At 44.4% G+C, this 22,501-nt stretch overlaps 1 protein-coding gene across 1 annotated transcript in view; it reads right to left on the bottom strand.

Annotated features, from left to right (window-relative positions):
• Window positions 1-21,465, bottom strand: part of SYN2 (synapsin II) — a 162,197-nt gene extending 140,732 nt beyond the window's left edge. Inside the window, exon 1 of the mRNA XM_085073065.1 lies at window positions 20,874-21,465. Within this exon, the coding sequence (XP_084929191.1) occupies window positions 20,874-21,244 (371 nt within the window). The 5' untranslated portion in view covers window positions 21,245-21,465. The remainder of the gene's footprint in view (window positions 1-20,873) is intronic.
• Between the last annotated feature and the right edge of the window lie 1,036 nt (window positions 21,466-22,501).

Here is a 22,501-nt window from a genome sequence, read left to right as displayed (position 1 = left end):
AAAAATGCAGGTTTTGACACTTCAGAGAGGAAAACTGACTTATTGCCCTTCCCTGTGGATGTTAAAACTGTGACTGATGTACCTGACAGAGGCCAGGCTGGTGCAGCAGTGACACTGAGCTGGAGTGAACACTCAGCCCTTGCTAACAGAGAGGAGTTCCCATAAATGAGCTGAACCACAGCACAGAAAGTACAGCTGGAAATGGTGTCACTGCAACCTCTCCTCCTTCCACACTTCTACTCTCTGTCCCATAATTTGTAAAATCCTTTCAAGCCCTGCCCAGCAGCACAGTGGGCAAGCAAACCCAGTGGTGTTGGTTTGGAAGTCCCTGCTGCTCCTCCTCCTGCAGATGGAGACTGGGATCACCCAGCAGCACAGCCCCAGCTGGGGGGCACTGGGGGGACTGGGAGAACTGGGAGTGAAGGGCAGAGATGGGGAGCTCCAGAGTGGGGGGACCAAGCCATGCCATGTCCATCCCCATCTCACCGTGACACGTGTGGCACAGGAGTTAATTACACTGTGTTATGTCATGTTAGCCATGTTAATTACACTGCATTATGTCACGTTATCCTTGTGAATTACACTGTGTTATTTCATGTTATCCATGGTAATTACACTATTACGTCATGTTATCCATGTTAATTACACTGCATTACATCGTTATCCATGTTAATTACACTATCATGTTGTGTTATCCTTGTTAACTACATTGTGTTGTTTCATGTTATTTCATGTATTCCATGTGAATTACACAGTGTTATTTCATGTTTTCCATGAGATTTACTGTTATTTCATGTTATCCATGTTAATTACACTGTATTATGTCATGTTATCCATGTGAATTACACAGTGTTATTTCATGTTTCCCATGAGAATTACTGTTATTTCATGTTATCCATGTGAATTACACTGTTATGTCATATTATCCACGTTAATTACACTGCATTACATCGTTATCCATGCTAATTACACTGCATTATATCATGTTACCTCATCCACCTGTCGACAAATATAATTTTCAATGGCATAAAAATAACCAACCCTTCCCTTCCTCACAGCTGTCCCTTGGCATTCCTGGCGGTTGGAACACCAAGGTGTCACACCTGGCTCAGCTCCATGGGTGATTCTCAGGTGTGTTCAGATCTCCTGAGGTTCGTGGGATCAGCTTTTTCCTCTAACCAACACAATCTGAGATGGTGAACAGAAAGGTTTCTCCATAGGAACACAGATAAATTCCTCAGAGCAGAACATACAACAAGGTGTCTGCATTACTCACAGGATTCAAAGTGATTTCCACCACTAAATTCGATTTTGTCTCATTTATAGATCAGTAGTTCTTCCTAGACACTTCTAATGTCACCATCAGGCACTATTAGATAATTACAGATTTACCTGAAGGGCTTAATTCACAGATTTGTCTTACAATAAAAACAAAATATCAAGATGCTATGTTTGCACACTTCGCCAGCATTCCAAAGATTTTGCAAGATTTCTGAGCAAACAGAAACTGAATTAAAGCTTAAATAGCTGATGTATTTGGTACCAAGTTTTGTTCACTTCTTTTGGTAAATTCATTTAGATAAAGGATTTATAATCAGTTAGATAAAGAAGAAAGCACTGAGTCAGATACAAGGAACCTGTTATTCTGCATTGTGGTACAGATTCTTTATTTTGCAAACTCTACACACTTATACATATTTAAAATACTCTTTTCAAATGCTTTTCCATTACTGACATTCCCTCAATTCTGCAAGAATGAGCTTTGGAACACTGTGAAGAGGTGCAGAGTAGTGGATGACTTGTCAGGCAAAACTTCTCTCACTGCAGAGTTTGGAAAGACTAAAACCAAACCCTGAAATTTTAAATAGACATTGAAAATATAAAGTTCTATGAAAAACTTAGCAGAAAACTTGGTTTACTCAACAAGATAATCTTGTCAAAGTGTAAACCTGGATGCCACTTAGAAAAGAGAGGAAAAATCAATCAAATTACCAAATCTGAAGACAATACAAAGAAAATAAAATTGAAAGAATAGAAGTTCATGTCTCCAATCAGGGAATTTCTTCATGCCTGCCTGTCTGCACTGAAACAAAATAAATCTGTGATTATTCACTCCAAAATGACTTTCTGCAACTTGGGCTTTAATAATGTCACTGTTCCTGACAAGAAGAATGAAATCTAAAATACTGATCTCCCTGGCTGCAATAAAACATTCACTCCAACCAGCCTTCTGCTGCCACTTGTTTATCTAAAATGGACCCAGAAATCAAAAGCTTCATCTCACCAGTCAGCAGAACCTGTCCAAATAATTTCCCACTGAAAATTGATCTGGAATCCAAGTTGCTTACAAACATCCTGGCTCATTCTTCAATCGTTAAACATCTTCCTGCACCAAACAGGTCCTGAGAGCAACTGATTGGGGAAAACTATTCCACAGTCAGCTCAGAACCAATTGATTAATTGTTGAATTTTGAAAAGGGTAGGAAGCCTGGGGAATGTTCTGTTGGTGTGCCAAAGGAGCTTAGGAAAAAGTGAGAATAATTTGTTAGATAACATTTAAACACTTGTAAAGAAAATAAACTCAGGCTGTAATCCCCTAAGTCTTTCAGGATTGCATTCTAAACTTCCCAAAACGTCTTCCCAACTGGCACCTTTTAAAATAACTATAAAGCCTGTCAGATTAACATCATCTTGAAACCTCAGATCTCTGCTGCCTGCCTGATCTCTACAAAACACAGTTTAAAGTGCCAACACCACCAAGGTGTGCTCAAACCACCATAATTAGCCACATAATTTACAAGTATTCCACGAAGGAAAACATTTTAAGAGTTACAAAAGCTGTCTGCGAGTGAAGTGAGGAGGGGAATTTTATAAAAGTAACAACACATCAGTTTTCAGACAATCTGTTAATTGGAGAAGGCAATCTCAGTTTATCTGAACATGGCTACAACTTCAGACAGGAGCATGAAGAAAAGCTGCTCAACAGCAACCTGACACATTGCAGGGGTGCAATGCAGAAAGGTGGGGCTTGGGCTGGGGTTTGAGTGTCTTTGAACTCAAATAATATATTTGGTCAGTGATGCTTCACTTCAGCACTTGATATTCACATAGCCAAGCCCAGCTGATAAAATGGCAACACTGATAAGAAACATCCCAGGATTTGCAAGGTCAGGTGTCCATGGGGAAGTTGGAATGCAGATGCCATGGGAATATCCATGTAGAGACTCTTGTATAACTCAGCTGTAAACTTGAAATCAAGCACACAATGGAACAGAAAGCCAGCAATCCAAGGAACAAGAACTAAAATCTGCCACATTATGGAATACAGGGAAAATGGTTTTTTCCTCTTCCTTTCATTCCCAATGGCACAGCACTGCAGAGCCTGGACAGTGGGGCATTTGTTATGCTCTCCCAAAACCACAAGCAGCCCTGACCTCCCTCTGCTCTGCACTTTCCACCTCCTGAAGATGCTGAAAGCTCCCCGTCACCTTTGGCCTTTTGAAGAGACCCAGGCTCGGCACAACCTCTGACAGCTTTCACCATAATGTATCAGCATAAAGAAATAATCCTATTTAACCAGTTTCTTCCAAATTAAAACAACCCCAAATCCCTACTGAAAACCCAGCCACGCTTCCCACTGGAAATGTGCTAAATCCCAGTGTTTACAGAGGACAGAGCTTTCCCAGCTCTCCCATGGAGTATGCTGCAGCTCCTTGGATTTGTGCACTTTTCTGCCTGTCTGCTTTACCCCACGGATGTGCGTGTGAGATGATGGCTCTGCAGCCCAGGTGAAGCCTCTGCTGTCAGTGCTCCCAAAAGGACCAGGGCACTGCAGCAGGGATGCTCAGCGATGGTAGCCACAGGGCTGGAGAGGAGCTGAGTCACAGCTCTGCCTCTCCCCGCCAGGGGTTTGCTCTCCGAGCTCACAGACATCCCTGCCATGAGAAATTCGGCCTTTCAGGGCTGCAGCTCCAGCATCTTGACACGGGAATTAGGGATTTGTATGAATTTTGTCCTTATCTCTGTCCCGTGGTTAATGCTGCAGTTCTCCCCTTGCCCCCCAGCATCTCTGCTCAGGCTTTGGCTGCAATCCCAGGATGAGATCAAAACCATTCCCATAAAAATTAGAGTGAATTTCCACAGCCATAAATTTATCCAAACAATTATATTTATTTAAACTATTTTTTTATATTTTATATTTAAATTTTAATATATTTTTTATATTTTATATTTTTTAAATATATTTGTTATATTTTCCTATACTCAAGGTGGTTTCTGATAGGACAAATATGTACAATTTTATATTCATCACAAAATCTCTACCAGCCCTGGAAATACAAGAAACAGATCCAAACTCTGAACTTTTGATATCATTCCTTTGGATAAAATCCTCTGCTTTAGAAATGCAGAAAATCTGTTCCAATGGTTTGCTACAAAGGAAAAGGTTTAATCTTTGCTGCCCATCAGTTGCCAGGAGGTCAAAGACTCTTTTCCTGAAATGTTTTCCAAATGATAAACCAAGAGAAAAAACCATTCCAAAGGTGATGTTCAGAACTGCAGGAATTACGTCATAGTAATTTTAAAAAAAATACTGTCAAAGTCAAATGAACAAAATATGCTCTTTGCCACCCAAAGACTTTTAATATTCAAGCTGGTTAACATATGGAACAAGAGACTGAAACCTCTTTGTAGTTGTTTCACTGAAAATTCTCTGTTAGTATTTCTGTATTTAATTCTACGTTTGCTAGATGCCTGTGGGGATAAATATGTTTTGCTCCTCGTTCTAGATGTGCTTGAAAAGCAGCAAACAAATAGTGATAAATAATAATTCAATGCAGAAAAACCGTTCTTTTTGTTTATTTTAAACTCCACTGCTTTGTACAAGGTCACTTTGTTCCACAAATACATAATTTACCAAAAACAAGCTACAAGAGTCAGCCTTGGTGCACCTGGAGGTGTCCAAAGAGGACTGGAGGTGGCACTGAGTGCTCTGGGCTGGTGACAAGGTGGGCATTGGGCACAGCTTGGGCCAGGATTTGAGTCCATTTGCTTAATTCTATGGAATTTCTAACTCACATGATAATTTTTACTGCTAAATTGAGCAAGAATTCTGAAACCTAGGGAGTTCCTCCATCTCATCACCAACAACACTCCTGTAAGAAAACTGAAAACCACAGAGGCAAATAGGGGTTTGCCTGCAATTCCTGTACTTATTATAAATAAGAAGTTGTGATGTCTCTGAGTAATTTTCTGGATCAATAACTGACCAGCAGCCAAATTCTCATCTGTACCAACTCTGCCCATCCGTGCAGAACTGCAGCCTTAGCTCAGAGCTGTCCAGCTCTCAATTCCATCCTCCTCCTGATTTATTTGGCAATTTGTAACACTGTGCCCCACGACTCCAGCAAAGCCAGCAACAAATAACAGCTCAGGGAAGCTCTGCCATCCTTGACAAGGTGAATGGGATTTTCACTGCCTTCCCCAGTCTGCCACCAGGATTTGCTTCCCCAATAATTCTTGGCCTGAACTGCAAAATACAAGCAGTTGCTTATGAGAGTTGCTACTTCTTCCACATGATTCTGTCTTTAATCACAAACCGGAGGGAAAAATGAAAAATTTGAGATTACTGATGGATGTTCCTTCCCCGTGAGCATCCTGCCATACACTCTCAAGATTTAAGGTTTGCTCAATCTGTCTGCTCAAGAGCTGAACTGCTGCTGCAATGCTAAAAATGAGTACAAGGAAAGGGCATGAAAAACTGCAAGGAGTTGATGCAAATTTCTTTCCTGTGAAAATGTGGTTTCAATATTCCTCCAATGTACTCATAACTCACTAAACAGCAATTTAGAATATTAGATGTTACAGTAATTTATTTCTGAATTCTGCCACTCAGTTATGGGGACCAAAAAATGACCAAATTGCTACAAAATGCTGCTTTGCCACTGAAACTACAAGATGTTGTTAGTACATGTGAGCCAATATCTAAATTTAAATACTATGCACATCTTGCCTTAGTTTGATTCTTTTTAAACACCAAGATCATCACAGGGAGTCTGGCAAGTCATTTGGGCTTTAAGGAAGGAGTAGATATTGGGATAAAGAGGAACATCAATGTGTGATTATAACAGATTCTTACAAATAAATATTCTAATGAGTTAGGAGCACTGGTGTTTTATCTTTGATAAATCCTGTTAAAGAGGAACAGCTAATTTCACACAGACAGCAAGAGGAAAAGCTAATTTCACACAAGACAGCAAGGTCACAAGGAAAGAAATTTGAATTATGACAACCTAAATGCATTGGATCCTGCAATTTAGATGAATGGCAAAACAATAATCTGCTCAGGTCCTGAATGTAATTCAATGTATCAGTGATGAATTGAGTGTATCAATAGCCAGTCATGAGAATTTTAAAATCCATCATTACAGCTTGAGCAAGGGTGATTTATCCCAGCCTGGGTGCCCTTTACAAGCTGAGCACTTGTAATCAGTGAGAGCTGAATGACCAGAGAATAAAAACTCTACCCAAGAACGGGAGAGGGGAAGGGAGGAGCAGAGGAAAGCAAAAAAACCTTTCAGAAGGATGGATTGGGAAAAGCTTGGCTCTGCTGTGAACTCACACATCCCACAGGATGGAGGGAGAGAGGTGAGCAGAGCAAAGAGCCAATTCCCAACCCCAAATTCCCAGTGCTTCTGCCTTCTGGGTGCAACCAGCATTGCATTTAATCATGCTGCTCACAAGCTGCTGGAAGGCTACAGAAATAGGAGAATATAATCCCCATTATTCCAGCACAAAGAAATTCCAGCAAGGTGATCTATCCATGGCTGAGCCACAAGGGAATTGTAAATCCCAATAGTTTGATTTTTTTCCCCCAAACAGATGCTACTGCTATAAATGGAAATGCAATTTCTCCAAGTGAAAAAGGCATAAATTAAACACATATTTATCCCAGCAAAATACTGGAGAGGTGATTTTTTAACAATGCCTTCATTAGCTACAAGGATACTTTATGCAGAAATGGGGAAGGTACTTCTGAGAAAATGTGTTTGAACGATGGCAAGTATTTCATTTGTTGGCAACCTCTTGAGCTGCACACTGAGAATGGTGTCACTCTGCATTCTGTGATGAGTAAAATGATGCAAAATCTTGATGTAAAATCTACACTAAATTTTCCACTCTCTCCCAACTTTTCCATGAAATAACTCTAGAATGACAGAAGGAGAACAAGAAGATAATTTCCCAGCTGACAGTTCCCGGTGGGCTGTGGCTGTCCCACCCTGTGTGCATTGTTTTGAAGGAGAACAGAGCCTGGTGGCTGTTGATGATTCATGGGATGGGGAAATGTAGCAAATGTCACAATAATCACTGAGAGCAGCTCTCCTGGTCACAGAGCCCTGAACACTGCACTGCTGGCCCAGCACATGCTCTGATTTGCTTGGAAGAGCTGCAGAATTCCTGCTTTTGTGGAGGTGTTTGCATCAGTCTACAGCTCACGCTGGGAATTGATGAGCAGAGTGCCATCATTTTGGTCACATTAATTTAATGCCGTGACTTTTGGCTGTCTGAAACAAAAGATGACAGATTGACTGGGAATGACTTCTCAGAAAAATCAACTAATCCCCAAGAAGCAGCTTGAAACAGCTCTTGTGAAAAGGAGCAGCAAGTGAAAATGTCATGACTAACAACAGCACATTATTCCCCCAAAGCATCACTGCTACCACAGGCAGACACTTCACTGTTCAAGTGGAAACAGTACAACAGTAAATAAACACAGGAATTGTGAACAGAACATGCCTAATCACTATCTGATGGCTTTCACTCTCACTTCCAAGCCTCCGCAGTAATTTCACCCTAAATGATCTATTTTGGTTTCCATATAAAAGGACAGATTGGAAGTTGTTGATGGCAAAAGGCAATGACATGAAAAACACAGATACTTGGATTTCTCTTGTTCACCCGTTCCAAAAGGTTTTGGTAATGTGTGATTCAAGCAAAAGCAACTTCTGAAATAGTCTTTTGAAATAAAAATTTTTACTTTTAAATAGTTCTTGAAGTCTGCTCTATTTTTTTTTCACGTGGTTAAGTGACTGCACACTGACCTCAAAAAGTGCAGCAGCATTAGTGGGGACAGCTGACAAAGAGAATTGTAAAAGGCAGCAAATCTGCATCACTTTATCTCAGTTTAATTTGAGTTTGGGCAGAAAAAAAACCCTTATTCCATTTGAATACAATCAAAGAATCTACACAGGCAGGTCCTGTGTACTGGAATCTAAATAGAAATATTTTTTGCATGTGTGTTAAAGATGATTGAGTATTTATAGTTTTAACTATCTGATCAGAGCTGTTCCTAATCAATTTATTCCCCACGTCCAGACTTACAGAACTGCCACTAGTCCCACAGTCATGGGTTTTTACCCTGAGTTCTCAGGCAATGTTTCAGACCAAACTGGAGGATTTGTCCTCATTATGAGGAGTAATTTCATGCCTCAGACAGCTCTTTCAGGAAAACCTTCCTGGTTTAGTGCAGAGAGGGACAGAGATGGCTCTGGTGCAGCAGAGATGGAGACTTTGATCAACCATGCTCTGCAACAAAGCTGCTTCTGCTGATTAACATCATTAACTCTGATTTATGGATTACACATAATCCTATTTTCCAACATGAAAGTTATTTGCTGAAGTCCTTGAATTGAAAATATTCTTTCCTCATCTTGAAGAGTCCACTGTCTAGATCTAAAGAATTCCAGTCATCTATCAAAAAGACTTCTCTAAAATACAGACCAATTGAAGAAACACAAAAGTGACTTTCAGAGTTCATCCCTCAAAAATAAATGTTTCCTTGAGATCAATTATATCAGCTTCCTTTCAAACACTCAGCTGAAAATTCACAAACTGAAAAAAGTCTTGAAATGAAAAAATGTTCTTTAGACCTTCCACTGGTGTTTGTAAAATAGTTATATGAACAAAGTCTTCATCCCATCCTGACAGACAGACAGACAGAGAGCAGTTTGCCATATGTTTGCCAAAAGGCTGAAACCAATACTGCAGTCCTGCTCCTCAGAAAGCATCCTAAATGCTTTATAACATCTTTAAATTCTGTTCTCGATCACCCAAATGAGAAGTGACCGACAAACATTCAGGGAAAACCTCCATTAGCCCAGCGACAAGCACAGCAAATCAGAAAACAGAGATTTAATTCTGTTGTTATAACAGCAAGTCACACAGAGCCTGGATTTCAGCAGCACAGCACCTGGGGGGTTCATTCTGCACTGAAAGCCTTCCAGAGCTCTGCTCCTGAAATACATGACATTATCGCCGAGGGATTTGGACAACAACAACTACACTCCGACACCTTGTTCTCTGCGCAATTGTATTTTACTGGAATGGCTGCTTAGGAGCTGAATGGTCATCAATACACAGCCCAGGAGCCAAGGATCTGGGCATGCTAAATGGATGTTTAGAATGGGTCACAGTAGTCAGAAGAAAACAAACAAATAAACAAAAAAAACCCAACAAAAATCTCCCAAAACAAATTAAAAAAGACAAGCAAACAAAAAAACCAACCCAAAGAAAACCACCAAACAATTACCCCAAAGCTTCATTAGCTGCCTGACTTTTTGGAAAGGCCTTCTAGCAAAAAAAAAAAGAAGAAAACTACAGGAATTCCCAGAAAGGCACTGCTGGGAGATCTCCCCAGCCTGGCCAGGCAGAGCTGCAGTGTCCTTCCAGCCTCACATTCCACCAGCAAAGACCAACCCAGGGGAAGTGTTTTTAGCAGAAATAATGTCAACCTTAATGCACACTAATTATACTTTATATCATGGTTCACACCACAGGTTTCCTCCTTAGGAAGGAAATTAATCAGCACCAAAACCCTACAGCATGGACCCAGCTAAAAGGATTGAGGGAGAGAACAGCCTGACACAAATCCTGCATCTCTAAACCCCATTGCACTGCAACCCACACAATGGATTCTCCTGATATCAAAAGAGCTCAGTGATTTCTCATGGCTGGATGGAAGAGCCTCCTTTTATTCCAGAGCAACCCAACAGCAGCAGAACTACAGCCAGGAGCTGTTTTCTGTCTGGGCAGCATCCATCAGTGAAAATTCCTACAAATTCTCCTCCAAAAAACCCTTATCCATACAGATGTACATGACTGCACACACACCAACACATTGTCAAAACCCTATCATAAACACTCTTGGCATTTATTGCTATATATCGTATGGAACAACCACATGAGACTCAGGAGAATTAATTCTGGCTACCTGTTCAAAGGCAAAGGCTTCATCAATCATTTTTCCTAATTCAAGGTATCCCTAGGATTTTTATTTCCTTTGAACAGCAGATGGCTTAAGTAAGAGTTTTACTTAACAGCTCTTAAGGAGAACAATTCCTGCAGTCACAGCACACCAATGTAGCCATATTGCCACTCGGTGGAATTGGGTGTATTTATCATGTTTTATGATTAAACCTTTTGATCAAACTTCCACAATCACTAATCTCCCATGGTGGCTTTCCTAATATTTTTTTTTTTGGCCTACAAAAAAAGAAACCTTGAACATCTTTTAAGACTTTCTCAATGATGAGGTGTGTGCATGCCTAGAAAGCTTTCATTGGAAATGATCTTCAGTGCAGAGGAAAGCACTGAAGCAGACTAAGAGGGAGTGAAACAATGCTGGATCTTCCTCTCTGGAGCCATCCTGGCTTCCCTGAACAAATGTGAGACTTAAGAGGCTGTGACTGATCTCATATTGGAGTTTAATCCCCTAAATCTGGGCTGTTTCAGTGGAATCATAATCAGTTTTATTAGCAAGAAAGCAGAAGGAATGAAGAAGAAACGAGGTCAAAGAGAACAAACCCGAGGTCAGGATGGAGCTGTGCACACAACAAGCTCACACTGCTGCCTTGGGTCAGAGCTAGACATCAGCAGCAGGTTTTTCTCTTTTGGAATTCACTTTAAATCACAAAACTAAACCAAGAGGCATTTTAACTTCTGCTTTCTCCCCTCAACCCTTCCCCCTGACTGGTTTTTATCCCCCCCTGCACTCAGCCCTGATTTCTCCTGTGAAAGTCACATTATTGTGTTACTGCATTTCTTAACGAGAAACTTTTGTAACTTTTATAAGTGTTTTTCACTTTCAGCAGTGGAAACAGCTCTCTCTTACGGTTTGAAATATTTATGAGGAATTGATGTTCCTATTACATCTTTAAAGAACAATTTCTGTGTTTTCATCTGTTCACTGGGAGATTCACTAAAGCTTGGGCTCTCACAGTTTATTTCTGCAGAAGTAATATTTTTAAAAATGTGATTTCAAACAGAAAATTATAGCTTTTTTTCTTCTTAAAGGTCATATCATTTAATCCTTTTCTCTTTAATACATTTATAAAACATGTTTTCACATAGTGTAATCTATAATCAGGAATAATTTCTTAAATTGAAGAAATCTATTTCCATCAAATTATTTTATGCTGGGGCTTTAGAACAGAATGAAAACATTTAAATATTATACATGAGGCACTGATAGTATTTTTTAAGTTCTTTAATCACCTGATTAAAAAAAAAATCAGAGATGTGTGTATTCTTAATGTTTTTTTATAACTCCTATTAGCAATAAGTGAATACCATGTGTTACAAACACCAATATCCAATTGGGATAGAAGAGCACAGGGACTAAATGGGAAATCCAGGTAGGTGAAATATGGAAAAGTCATTAAAAAAAGCTCAAAGATAGTGCATTTAATGCAAATTTAAATGCAAAGCCAAACCCACCTTTTGGGTAACAACTTCCAGCACCTGACTGGCTGACTGTGGCATATAATGGGGGCAAAAAGAGAGGATCAGCCTTTATTGCACACCAAACCTCTCAGTTACTTGGGGTTTGAAGTGGAAATAGGGAAATCCCAATTCTGCCTCTGTGTGCACAGCTGGGACTGAGTCCCTGGTGTCCAGAGGGAGCAAAGAGCTGCTCCTTTCCTGTGGCACACAAACGGGCTGAGCCCAAGCAAACCCGGGTGACAATACCCCAGAGAGCACTGCTCACTCCTTGCAGCACTGAATGCACACTGGGACACCCCAAGGGTGTCCTGCCTGCCCCAGGCAGACACAGCAGCACTGACACCTGCAGTGGGCACAGAAACCAGCAGGTTCTGCACAACCTGGGCTGCTGTGTCCTTCCCCACCTACTGCAGCCACCCATGGGGTCAGTGAACCCCAAAAGGAGGGAGCAGGAGTGCCCTGGCAGGCAGGATCCCAGCAGGAGCCCCACACATCCCTCACCATTCCCTGAGCAGCTGGAGCTGGGCTTGGTGCTTTGGGAACCCTGGGACACCTTGGGGCTGCAGGGAAACCAGGAACAACCTCCTTGGATTCCACAGTCAGTGTCCATTAATGAAATGGTTCTGTCCCTTCAGCTTGCCAGTGGAGAAAGAAGGATTTGACTTCAGCCTGCAGCCACTAGGAATCCATATTCCTAACAACTCATTCCCATCTGTGTGTCAGGGAGGGACACACCGTGGGGACAGTGGGGATGGGAAGATGGACAAAGCTTTCCCACTTCTGGCCAAAGGCAGGACGAGGCTGCAGCTGGTGTTGCCCTGAGTCACTGCAGCCCAGAGCTCTCCCTGACAGGCTGGAGTGACTGGGCACAGAGCAAGTGTTTAATTAGCAAAAGCAGCAGTGCAATCAAGCGAGCAGTTTCCATCCCAGCCCAGGCTCAGGCTGCCCTCCTACCCACAGCTCTGGCAGCTCTTATCACCTCCCTGCACGCTGCTGTCACTGCACAAGGTGAGCTGCCTGCTCTCTGGGAGCAGTGGCATTACTGCAGGTGACATTTTACTTCATCAGTCATGGCTTCATGTCATCTACAACGTTGCTTTCTTTGCCAATTTACTCTTTTCCATTCCTGACAATTCTTCCACCTGCTCGTAATTACCCTTTGCTGCTGTGCTCAACCAGCCAGCTCCAAAATGCTTCTGTGGAGGTTCTGTATCCAAACCTGACTGCCTACATTTGTCATTCCCTTCCCCAACCACAGCTTCATACTCAATCATATATTTCCACTGATCACATCTCTAAATGCAGATTGCAGTGTACCTTATCTATAAATGTACAAACCCCTAAATATCAGTCTATTTCAATGGTATTAAATCAGATTTCCGTCATTTAGGGGTTCCCACTGGGATGCAATTACGTGATATTGGATAGGAATATTTCTGTGGGTCTCTCACACGGTGCTATTAGGATCTAAATAGGGTACTGAAACTGCAGAAAATGAAGTCACTGCTTTTAGAACATCCTGTGGAAATATTTAGCATCAATCTTTTGGGGAAACATGCTCTCAGCAAAAATGTGTTTCCCAGTGTCCTGCAGTGTTTACAGAATGGCAAACCTCATCCATTTAAAACACTGAGTCCTCTGCACACATTTTTGCAAGATGAACAATTAGACATCTAATATTATAGTTTTTAATTCCCTTTTGTTCCATGCTGTTCCTGTTTCAACAGGTTACAATTTGCTACTGGCAAGCCCTTTTCAAACTCTGAATAGGTTGTGAGTAGAATTTCTTATTTTACTTGGTTCCCTAGTCTACTAAGCAATTTGTTATTCCTTTTGTCTTCACTTGAGTCTCACTACTTTGAAATGGACCTCCCTGAAATCCATTATTTCCTTGCCAATTTTTCCATTTCCTTTCTATGAAGGCAAACTTTAGGAGAAAACATTGGCAAACCTTTTTCTCTAATATTACCCATTCAAATAACTGCATTACCTCAAGGTTCATTAAACTTCAGAAATGTTTCTATTGCTTCTTCAAAGATAAGGAGAAAAGAAAAATTCACTTGGATTCTGAACACGGGGGGACTGGGATGGGATGGGATGGGATGGGATGGGATGGGGTGGGATGGAGTCACACCAGATAGGATCTGTCCAAATTTGTAGTTAGCATCTCATTTACACTAAGCTGCCTAAAATAACATTGAAGAGCTTGTTTGGGTAGAGCAATACACAGAGCATGGAGGAGCAAGTGTTTCCTACTGAGAGATTTTGTTTTCCTTTTCTATCCAGTCAAAAAGGTAATCTCTATCACATACTGTGTTCTGCTATTTATACCAACGTAGCCAAGCACTACACATGACAGAACTGCAGACAAACAGAAAAAAAATCAGCAATTTTTTTTTCTTAGATCATCTTAAAATACCATCACACACATTGTCTGGTGCTGGACCAGCTGGCTGTTGGGAGAGCAGACACGAAGCACAACTCGTGTGAGGTTGCTGTGCACTACAAATTCAGATTTAACACGTTCCATGCCTCAGTTAGCTCAGCTGCACTCTCTGCTTCTCCAGCCCTTGCCCAGCGTGGAGCTAATATTGAAAAACTGGCCAAAGCAGCAGTCAGTGCCCTGAGAGCTGCACTTCACCCTGAAACACCTCCTGCCGCGGCTGAGGAGGCAGAGCTCGGGATGAACTCTGAGCAGGAATCCTGCTGCTTTGCTGAGAGCCCTGCAGGCTGCAGGAGGAGCTGGGGGAGCTGCAGCCCTGCTGTGCTGAGGGCATTGCAGCAGCACAGAGCTCAGGGCAGCCTGGCAGTTCTGCTGGGAGCACACTGAGCTCATCACCTGCGCAAGGAGCTGCCTGAGCACTCACTGCCTGCAGGGAAACTGATGGCCAGCTCATTGCTGGAGGGCTGGGGGCTCACTGGAAGGATGGTGCCTTTTGCCTGCTGGAAATATGATGCAGACACAGTTAAAAAGGGGTAAAATGGTTTTATCTTGGTATTTTAGCAGGATTTTTAGTTGCACAGCTCTCTGTGGGTGGAACACGCTGAGGTGCACACACCATATATCATGATACAATTTTATGGACCTTGCAAATTACCATATCTGTCTGAAATCCCCCAAGAAGAAACTTAATAAATGAAAAATCATGGGAAGACAGGGGTGGACTGTGGCCAGCCTCACTCTTGGTGGGTTGCAGCTGTGTCCTTGAACAAGATAGATAAACAACTTTGAGGGAAAGAGTGTAGAATGTGTTGTGTTGACAACAAGAAGCAGAGAGATTTGTGAGCAATTAGAGAAGGTGCATGTACATAGCTCATTAGCCAGTTAGAATGCAAAAAGGAGTGCATGTTATGCATCTGATATGGATAAAAAATATAAAAAGTTGTACTGTGGGATAATAAACCACTGATGCTTGCCACCATCTTCAGTGTCATTCTTTTGTCCACCATCAAAAAAATTGTCCCCCAATTCTAATCACACCCCTCAAATGAGGTTAGAGCCCAGTTTACAAAATAGGTTACAGAGAAAAGGCTTCAACCAAGGTGTAAACCTCAAGTTTTTCATAGTATAGAACTCTCTAGGCTCCTACTGTGAATGTTTGGTTTTTTTGCCTTACAGAACCCCAAAATTAAGCTAAAATATCAGACTGCAAAAATTACAAGTCAAGGTACAAAGAGGGTGTAAAGGGTAGAGAAAACATTAAAAGGGTATAAAATTGTATAGAAGGTTATATAAAAAGAAAAGGCAAATGTCATCAGACATCAAGGCCACAACTACAGTTGGACTGAATTGTCTCACAAAGATCAGTTTGAAACGGGACATTTTTGTGTGAAGCAAAAATGAGAGAGAAGCCAAAGCAAAACCTTTATCACTCTTGCTCAGTTTCAGGGGTTTTAAGGAACCTATTGCCTGCTTGAAATATTACAGTGTTGCACAAAAAGAAAGGTTATTTGCCTTTAATATCAAGAGTTCCTTCTTGCAAAGGGCATTTTAAATTAATAAAGGTAACTCAGTCTATGGTTTTTCTTCCCATACAAAATACTCATAATTATAAGGTTATCTTTTCCTCACACTCCACATTTGGTCATTTGGAGACCAAAGAGAGCTGAGACCCTTTAAAAACCAGCTGCTCCCTCCTCTGCAGCACTGCTGGCTTTGCTTCCAAACACATCCCACCTTCATTCCCAGCCCAGGGAATCCCTTCCATCCCTCCTCTGTGCCATCACCACCATTTCTCACACCCTGGGCTTCCCTGCCCCATTTCCTTTATTTTACTTTACTCTTACTTTTTTATTTATTGTACTCTCTCTATTTTATTTACTACCTTTATTTATTTTGCTTTATTCCAGTAGCAGGGAGCTCTGCCTCAGCAGGAGGCTGCAAGGACACTGCTCTACTCCAGAGCCATCCCAAAGGACTCAGACTGCTCTGGCAAAGCACTTGCCCTCCTTTATGCATTATTAAAATGGAGTGACGCCTTCTAAATTTGGCAAACTCGCTCACTGAAGGCTCACACTGAATGAAACAAAAACTGCAGCTACTAAATCAACGTGTTACAACCAAATGCAGGAGGATTCCAGGCCAACTGGAGTTAGGAGCTGCTGATTAGTTATGCACAATTGAACCATCCCTAATGAACAGAAAAACTGCAGGGAAATTGTCATTGCAGTGTATTCATGCAAGCTGGGTGGTTACCACTACAAAAACAACAACAGCACACACAGTTTTAATTGAAACTGTTTTCCACCTTCTAGTGAATGAAAAAAAAAAAATTAAACCAACAAGAAAACCAGAAAACAAACTCTAAGAAACTCATGCTGCTCACTTAATGAAATTTTTGTATCACCAACCAGCACTTTTCTGCACTACAACAATAGTGTTCATATTGAAAATATTTCTGGTGAGCAATGTTGGCCCATAAATGAGTGAGTAATTTGAAGCCAGAAAGTTTGCTCTTCATATAGCATTTGTCCCAGCCAGTTGGGGTTTATCTTTGGAGCCTGTCACAGGCTGACTAACCACTCAGGCAGTAAACATGGTGTGAAATGCGTAATTGTCTGTGAAAATAGAAAAATGGTACCGATACTTATAACCAGATTTGTGTTTAAAAAATAAAAGATCAAAATTTCCCAGCTTGATGCTTTTTATAGTTTCATGGCTGCTGCCAGCAAGTCTTATATTCAAGCTTGAAAGGACAAGACACACTAAGTGATGATTAGTTTTCAATATTGAAACAGCTTTCTGAATTTATACATAAGCTTTTAATAAAGATAATAATCTATACACAGCATCTTGGCCCCTTGCCACTGATGTATGGCCTCTGATCAGTTGCTTGTTCAGCACTGAATATTCAGTACTTTTTGTGTACAGAAAAAAATGGTTATTTCCTGAGGAAATTAAACACGTTTTGAAATAAACTTATCTAGATGGAAATTTTGGACACTTAATGCAGAGCAGTAACTGGGAAAGAGGAATTAAAAGGAAAGTTTGAGCAAGCTGTCTAGTTTTAATTGAGCTCTGTCAGTGGTCGCCTGGCTGACCTTGAACAAATTATTTCCCTTCTTTGTTTCCTCCATTTGTAAAACAACAACAAACATCCTCAGAGCTGTAAAGCAGCCACTGAAATCTGTCACATCCAGTCATCATCAAACCCAACAAGTGGCTTTGGGAAGCTCTCCCCTCCCCACAGATCCACAGAACATCTGTGCATCACTCACATCTCCAGTGCATCTGAAACCTTCTGCCAGATGTGCTAACCCATAAGCCTGCTGGAGATCAGGGTATTGAACATGTCTGCTCCATGCACAGCTGCAGATCCAAAGGACATCACATTCAAATGCATAGAGAGCAGGTTTGGCAATAAAACCAGCTTTCCCTGATATAAATTGATATCAATTAATAGCACTGCTCCTTTGGAAGGGTTGGCATTACCTCTTCCTCATGGTGCTGCTCTGGAAGGACAGGAAGTTTCTGAGATAATCTAGGGAATGATTGCTGCCCATTTGCCTCCACCTGTGGATCATTTCTTGTGCACAGGGACCAAGGGAAAGCCTTCCCTGAGAACCACAACAACACAGGATTTGCCATGGATTTAATTCTGACAGCTGACTACAACCTTCAGCCTAATTTCAATTTTTTCCTTCACCTGCCACCAGGGTATACATAAAGCTACAGCTGCTGGAAAGCCTTTATTCTGCTTCTTTTGCACTCCTGCCTTCAGGAGAAGTCTAACCACTAATGGGGCTGGAAGACTCCAAGGAGTCTGAAGGAAAAGAATTATCCTTTACAGATCTAACATGCTTTGGGTTGAGAAAGGAGGGTGGTTTGACACAACTGCGTTTGCTCTTCCCTTAAGAAGTCAAGAAAATGGTAAGAATGTACAAATTAGTGTAGGTAAGCCAATTATTCCATTTTTTTATACTGTCCCATGCCATTAAAGCAAATTGAAATGGAGAATTTCAAAACTTGCAATAGGACAAACCTCTTAGGGCAAGAAATCAAAAGGAAAGATGTCATTGAAATCACGATTATAAAATGCAACCAACAACTGAGGTTTGCTTCGAGGTAAAATATCCCAAATGACTCCATTAACAACAATGTCAATGTTGGGTTACTAAATTTCAGACTTGAAATACGAGTCAGCCTCTCACAGAAATAAAATGTATTGGAAACAAAATGTCCCTTGATGCCAGGGGTAAGAGGGATGCCCTTTGCTGGGAGAAGAAGGTGTTTGTGCTTCCTCTGGCCCTTGCTGAAAGCAGGGTAGTGAACCATAAGATTTCAGTGAGATCCAGCCTGAAATCCTTTCATCACTATCAAACTGCAGCCCACAGGCAATACACACATTTTCAATGTAAAGCAAACACAGTGCAGCTCACAGCATCACAAAAACAAACCCCAAGCAGCCGATCCTCCTCTCAGGATGATTGCCCAGCAGCGGGGAGGGTTTGGGGAGGCTCTGGGGATGATGTGGTGCTGTTTTGCCTGTTATTGACAGGGTGTGCTCAGAGCATCACATGACAGCTCAGCGAACCTCCCCTTGCAGCACAGCCAGGGCAGCTGGGGGTGCCCAGAGCTCACCTGCTGCACAGCCCAGCCTCCCCTTTCTCTTCCCAAACCTCAATCCATGTTCCATTTCCCTTTTAGCCCATACAGTCCAGTTCTGCAGCAGATCCCTGCATGCCCACATGGACAGCCGTACTTCCCAAGGCATGGAACAAACTGCTGCATGTATTAGCAGAGCACACATCTGGAGTTGCAAGGGACGAATCCACAAGGATCATACAGATCTTTTTTTTCAGAATATATCTGAAAATCTCCAGTTACAAAATTACAGGTTTCCTCGGAGAGGAAAGCGCCAGTGCAACAACAAACTGGTTTTTTTCTAGAGCTACTACGTATCCATGTCACATACTATGAGGGGATAAAAGCAGGCAAAAGGGAGCAGGCATGAGTAACCTTGTGTACACTGGTGAGGCTCCCACCTGCAGTGCTCCAGGGGAACTCCCCGTGCAGGGCTCGGAGAGCTTTGGCCCTGCCAACAGATTGAGTGAATTCGGGGTGCATTCATCAAGTGTGCAAAACCACGTTCAAAACACACAGAGTGGCTTCGGCAGGCACCGAAAAACCTCCCAGAAACAAACGTCACGAGCATATAGAGTTATCGAATGCATCAGGCAGGAAGCTGAGCGCTGTGGAATATTAAATAAAGAGCTGTTTCTGCAAGGCAGGGAGCAGTGGCCATGGATGCATCTCCATGACGTAGGTACAAGAGGCTGCCTTCGTCTGGCAGATACAACCACCTTGCTTTTTTTCAAAGAGAAAAAAAAAAAAAGAGAGGAAAAAAAAAAAAGAAAACACCCCCCCCCCTTCCATAACCAGCCACAAAACCAGCCACAGAAGAACAAGCTCGGGAAATGTAACAGGTCATGTTATCTGAACGTAAATAACGTATCTGCTGTAGTTCAAGGCTTACGTTTTCATTCTAAGTATTTTATTAAAGTGCCGTTTTAAAGCAAATTGGATCAGCTCACAGCACTGCACGAGTCCATCCAGACAGCAAGGCTACACATTTGAGGAGCTGAGAACAAAATCCTAAACCCACAGTCCATTACCGGATGATCTTAGCGCTACCAAAACAGACTTGTTTTACTCTGTATTATTTTAAGGCGCTGCTAAGACCTTCCGCGCTGTAATTAGCAACAGCGAATGAGGCGATGAGCAAAGAGCCAGGGACACAAGTTAGCGAGGGATGGCTAGCAGTGTGCCCTTCCTCTGAAGCACAGCACCCGGCAGAGCAGAGCGGCAGCGATAAACAGCTCCGGACAGCCATCACCTCTCCCGCCGGCACCAGCCGGGCACGGGCAGAATCCCGCATTTTTAGTGGTGTCAGGGGAAGCCAAGCACGCAGCCCGAATAAACGCGGCGGGTTCATGAACCCTGCCACAGCAATTCACCCAGCTCCGGCAGAGGCACGGCTGCTGCCCGGCATCCCGAAGGACCTTCGCCCGACGCGCACCGGAGCTGCGTGGAAACAGCCCGGCTAGTAAACATGAATTAACACACTAACGCTACAACCGCCCGCAGCTCCGCACCGACAGCCGTGCCCAGGGCACCTCAATCAGCCTGCCCTGCATGCCAGTGATGCATTTCGCCAGAGAGCACAGGATATGCTTGGTCAGGGCGGTAAATATGTTTTATTTAGTGCTGTGATGGGAAAGAGATTTCCCGGCTAGTCAGGCGCTCCGGGGCTCTCTGGGGCTTGTTTTTTTGCTCCATCTTCCAGTCCGTGAGGCTGCGCTGCAGCCCCTCAGCGGACCCGGCTCTAGGGGGCTCTGCCCGGCTCGCTCCGCACCCCCGGGCCAGGTGAGCCCAGGTGAGCCCCCGGGCCAGGTGAGCCCAGGTGAGCCCCCGGCCAGGTGAGCCCCCGGGCCAGGTGAGCCCCCGGGCCAGGTGAGCCCAGGTGAACCCCCCGGCCAGGTGAGCCCGCACCTGCCGGGCAGGGACCGCGGGAAGGACGGGGGGCAAGGAAGATGATGATGATGATGATGATGGAGATGATGAGGGCGCGGAGGGACATGCGGGGAGCACCTACCAGTCCGTGTGCGAGTCGTCGATGACCAGGAGCAGCTTGAACTTTCTGCCGACAGCCGCGGAGACGGCGGCGGACGCGTCCACCAGCCCGGCCGAGGCCGCCGTCTGCTTCACGGCGTTGGAGAGCGAGCTGAAGAAGCTGCTGCCCGTCGACTGCTGCGGCGGCGGCTGCTGCTGCTGGGGGGGCGCGGGCTGCGGCGGCTGCCGGCGCTCGGCGGCCGGAGAGCCCGAGGCGGGGGCCGAGGAGCCCGCGGAGGGCGGCGGCGGCGGAGGCTGCTGCGGCTCCGGCCGCTGCAGGTCGGTCATGTAGCCATTGGGCAGGTTGGCGATGAAGCTGCTGTCCGAGAGCCTGCGCCGCAGAAAGTTCATCATCTGGCCGGGCGGGCGCGGAGGGGCTGCGGTGGGAGCGGGCGCTGGATCCGCCGGCGGGAGCGGGATGTGGATCCGCCGGCGGGAGCGGGATGTGGATCCGCCGGCGGGAGCGGGATGTGGATCCGCCGGCGGGAGCGGGATGTGGATCCGCCGGCGGGAGCGGGATGTGGATCCGCCGGCGGGAGCGGTCGCCGCCTCTCTGCGGCCGCGGCGGCGGCGCTGCCTGCGCGGATCGGCGCGCCCGCGATGCTCCCGCCCGCCGGCAGGGGGCGGCCGCGCCCGGAGCGGAGCGGGGCGGAGACACGGATGGGGATGGGGACAGTGATGAGGATGGGGATGGGGATGGGGACAGGATCGGCAACGGCCACCGGGATGGGGAGGGGTGGGTGGGGGGTGGGGTGGGGTGGGGTGGGGTGGGGTGGGGATGGGGACAGGATCGGCAACGGCCACCGGGATGGGGATGGGGATGGGGATGGGGATGGGGACAGGATCGGCAACAGCCACCGGGATGGGGACGGGGATGGGGACACATATGGTAATGGCGACAGGGATGGGATCGGCAACAGGCACCCGGGGATGGAGGTGTGGGTCCAGTCGTGACCCCCAGGGCCGCAATTCCCCCCTGTCAGCAGCTCCGCCGTGCTCAGCGCTGCGGCGGGCAGCGGGGGGCTAACATGGAGAGGGGAGCAGTGCTGGGGACAGCCCTGCGCTGGCTCAGGTCACTGCGCCTGAAGCACATCTCCGGACACGCTCCATCCCGAGCATCCCCGCGGCCCTCGGCACCGCAGCGAGCGCAAGGACGGGCAGCAAAGAGCCGCCCGAGGCCGTGGCTGTGAGCACAACAGGCACTGCCGCACTTGCATGCCCCGAAACACTGCTGGAGCCTCTGCTGTAGCAGATCCCCGCACTGGCTGTGGCAGAGTGCACTTTGATGAAGGGCAGTGCTGTGTATCTTCGAGCAATTCCACGTTGTCATGAGAATTATGGGTGCTTTCTTTAAGAGCAATTTGGATTCTGTTTCCCCTGAGTTTTGGGGTAATCACTGTGTGTGTAACATAAAACGCATAGCTCAGCCCTTTCCCTTTTATCCAAGATACACATAATCACAGCTCATTTTGCAGCTGATCTTTACAGGCCATACTGAGAGTAACAGGTGCTCCAATACTAAACACATTACATCCATGCAACCATTTCTTTTAAATTATAGGTTTAATAAAATCTCTCATGCTAACACTTCCACAGTTTGAAGTTTACATG

This window comes from Lichenostomus cassidix, chromosome 12 (genome assembly GCF_008360975.1).
Source record: "Lichenostomus cassidix isolate B80296 chromosome 12, HeHo_3.0, whole genome shotgun sequence".
NCBI classification, from domain to species: domain Eukaryota; kingdom Metazoa; phylum Chordata; class Aves; order Passeriformes; family Meliphagidae; genus Lichenostomus; species Lichenostomus cassidix.
This window is presented reverse-complemented; position numbering and strand designations above follow the sequence as displayed.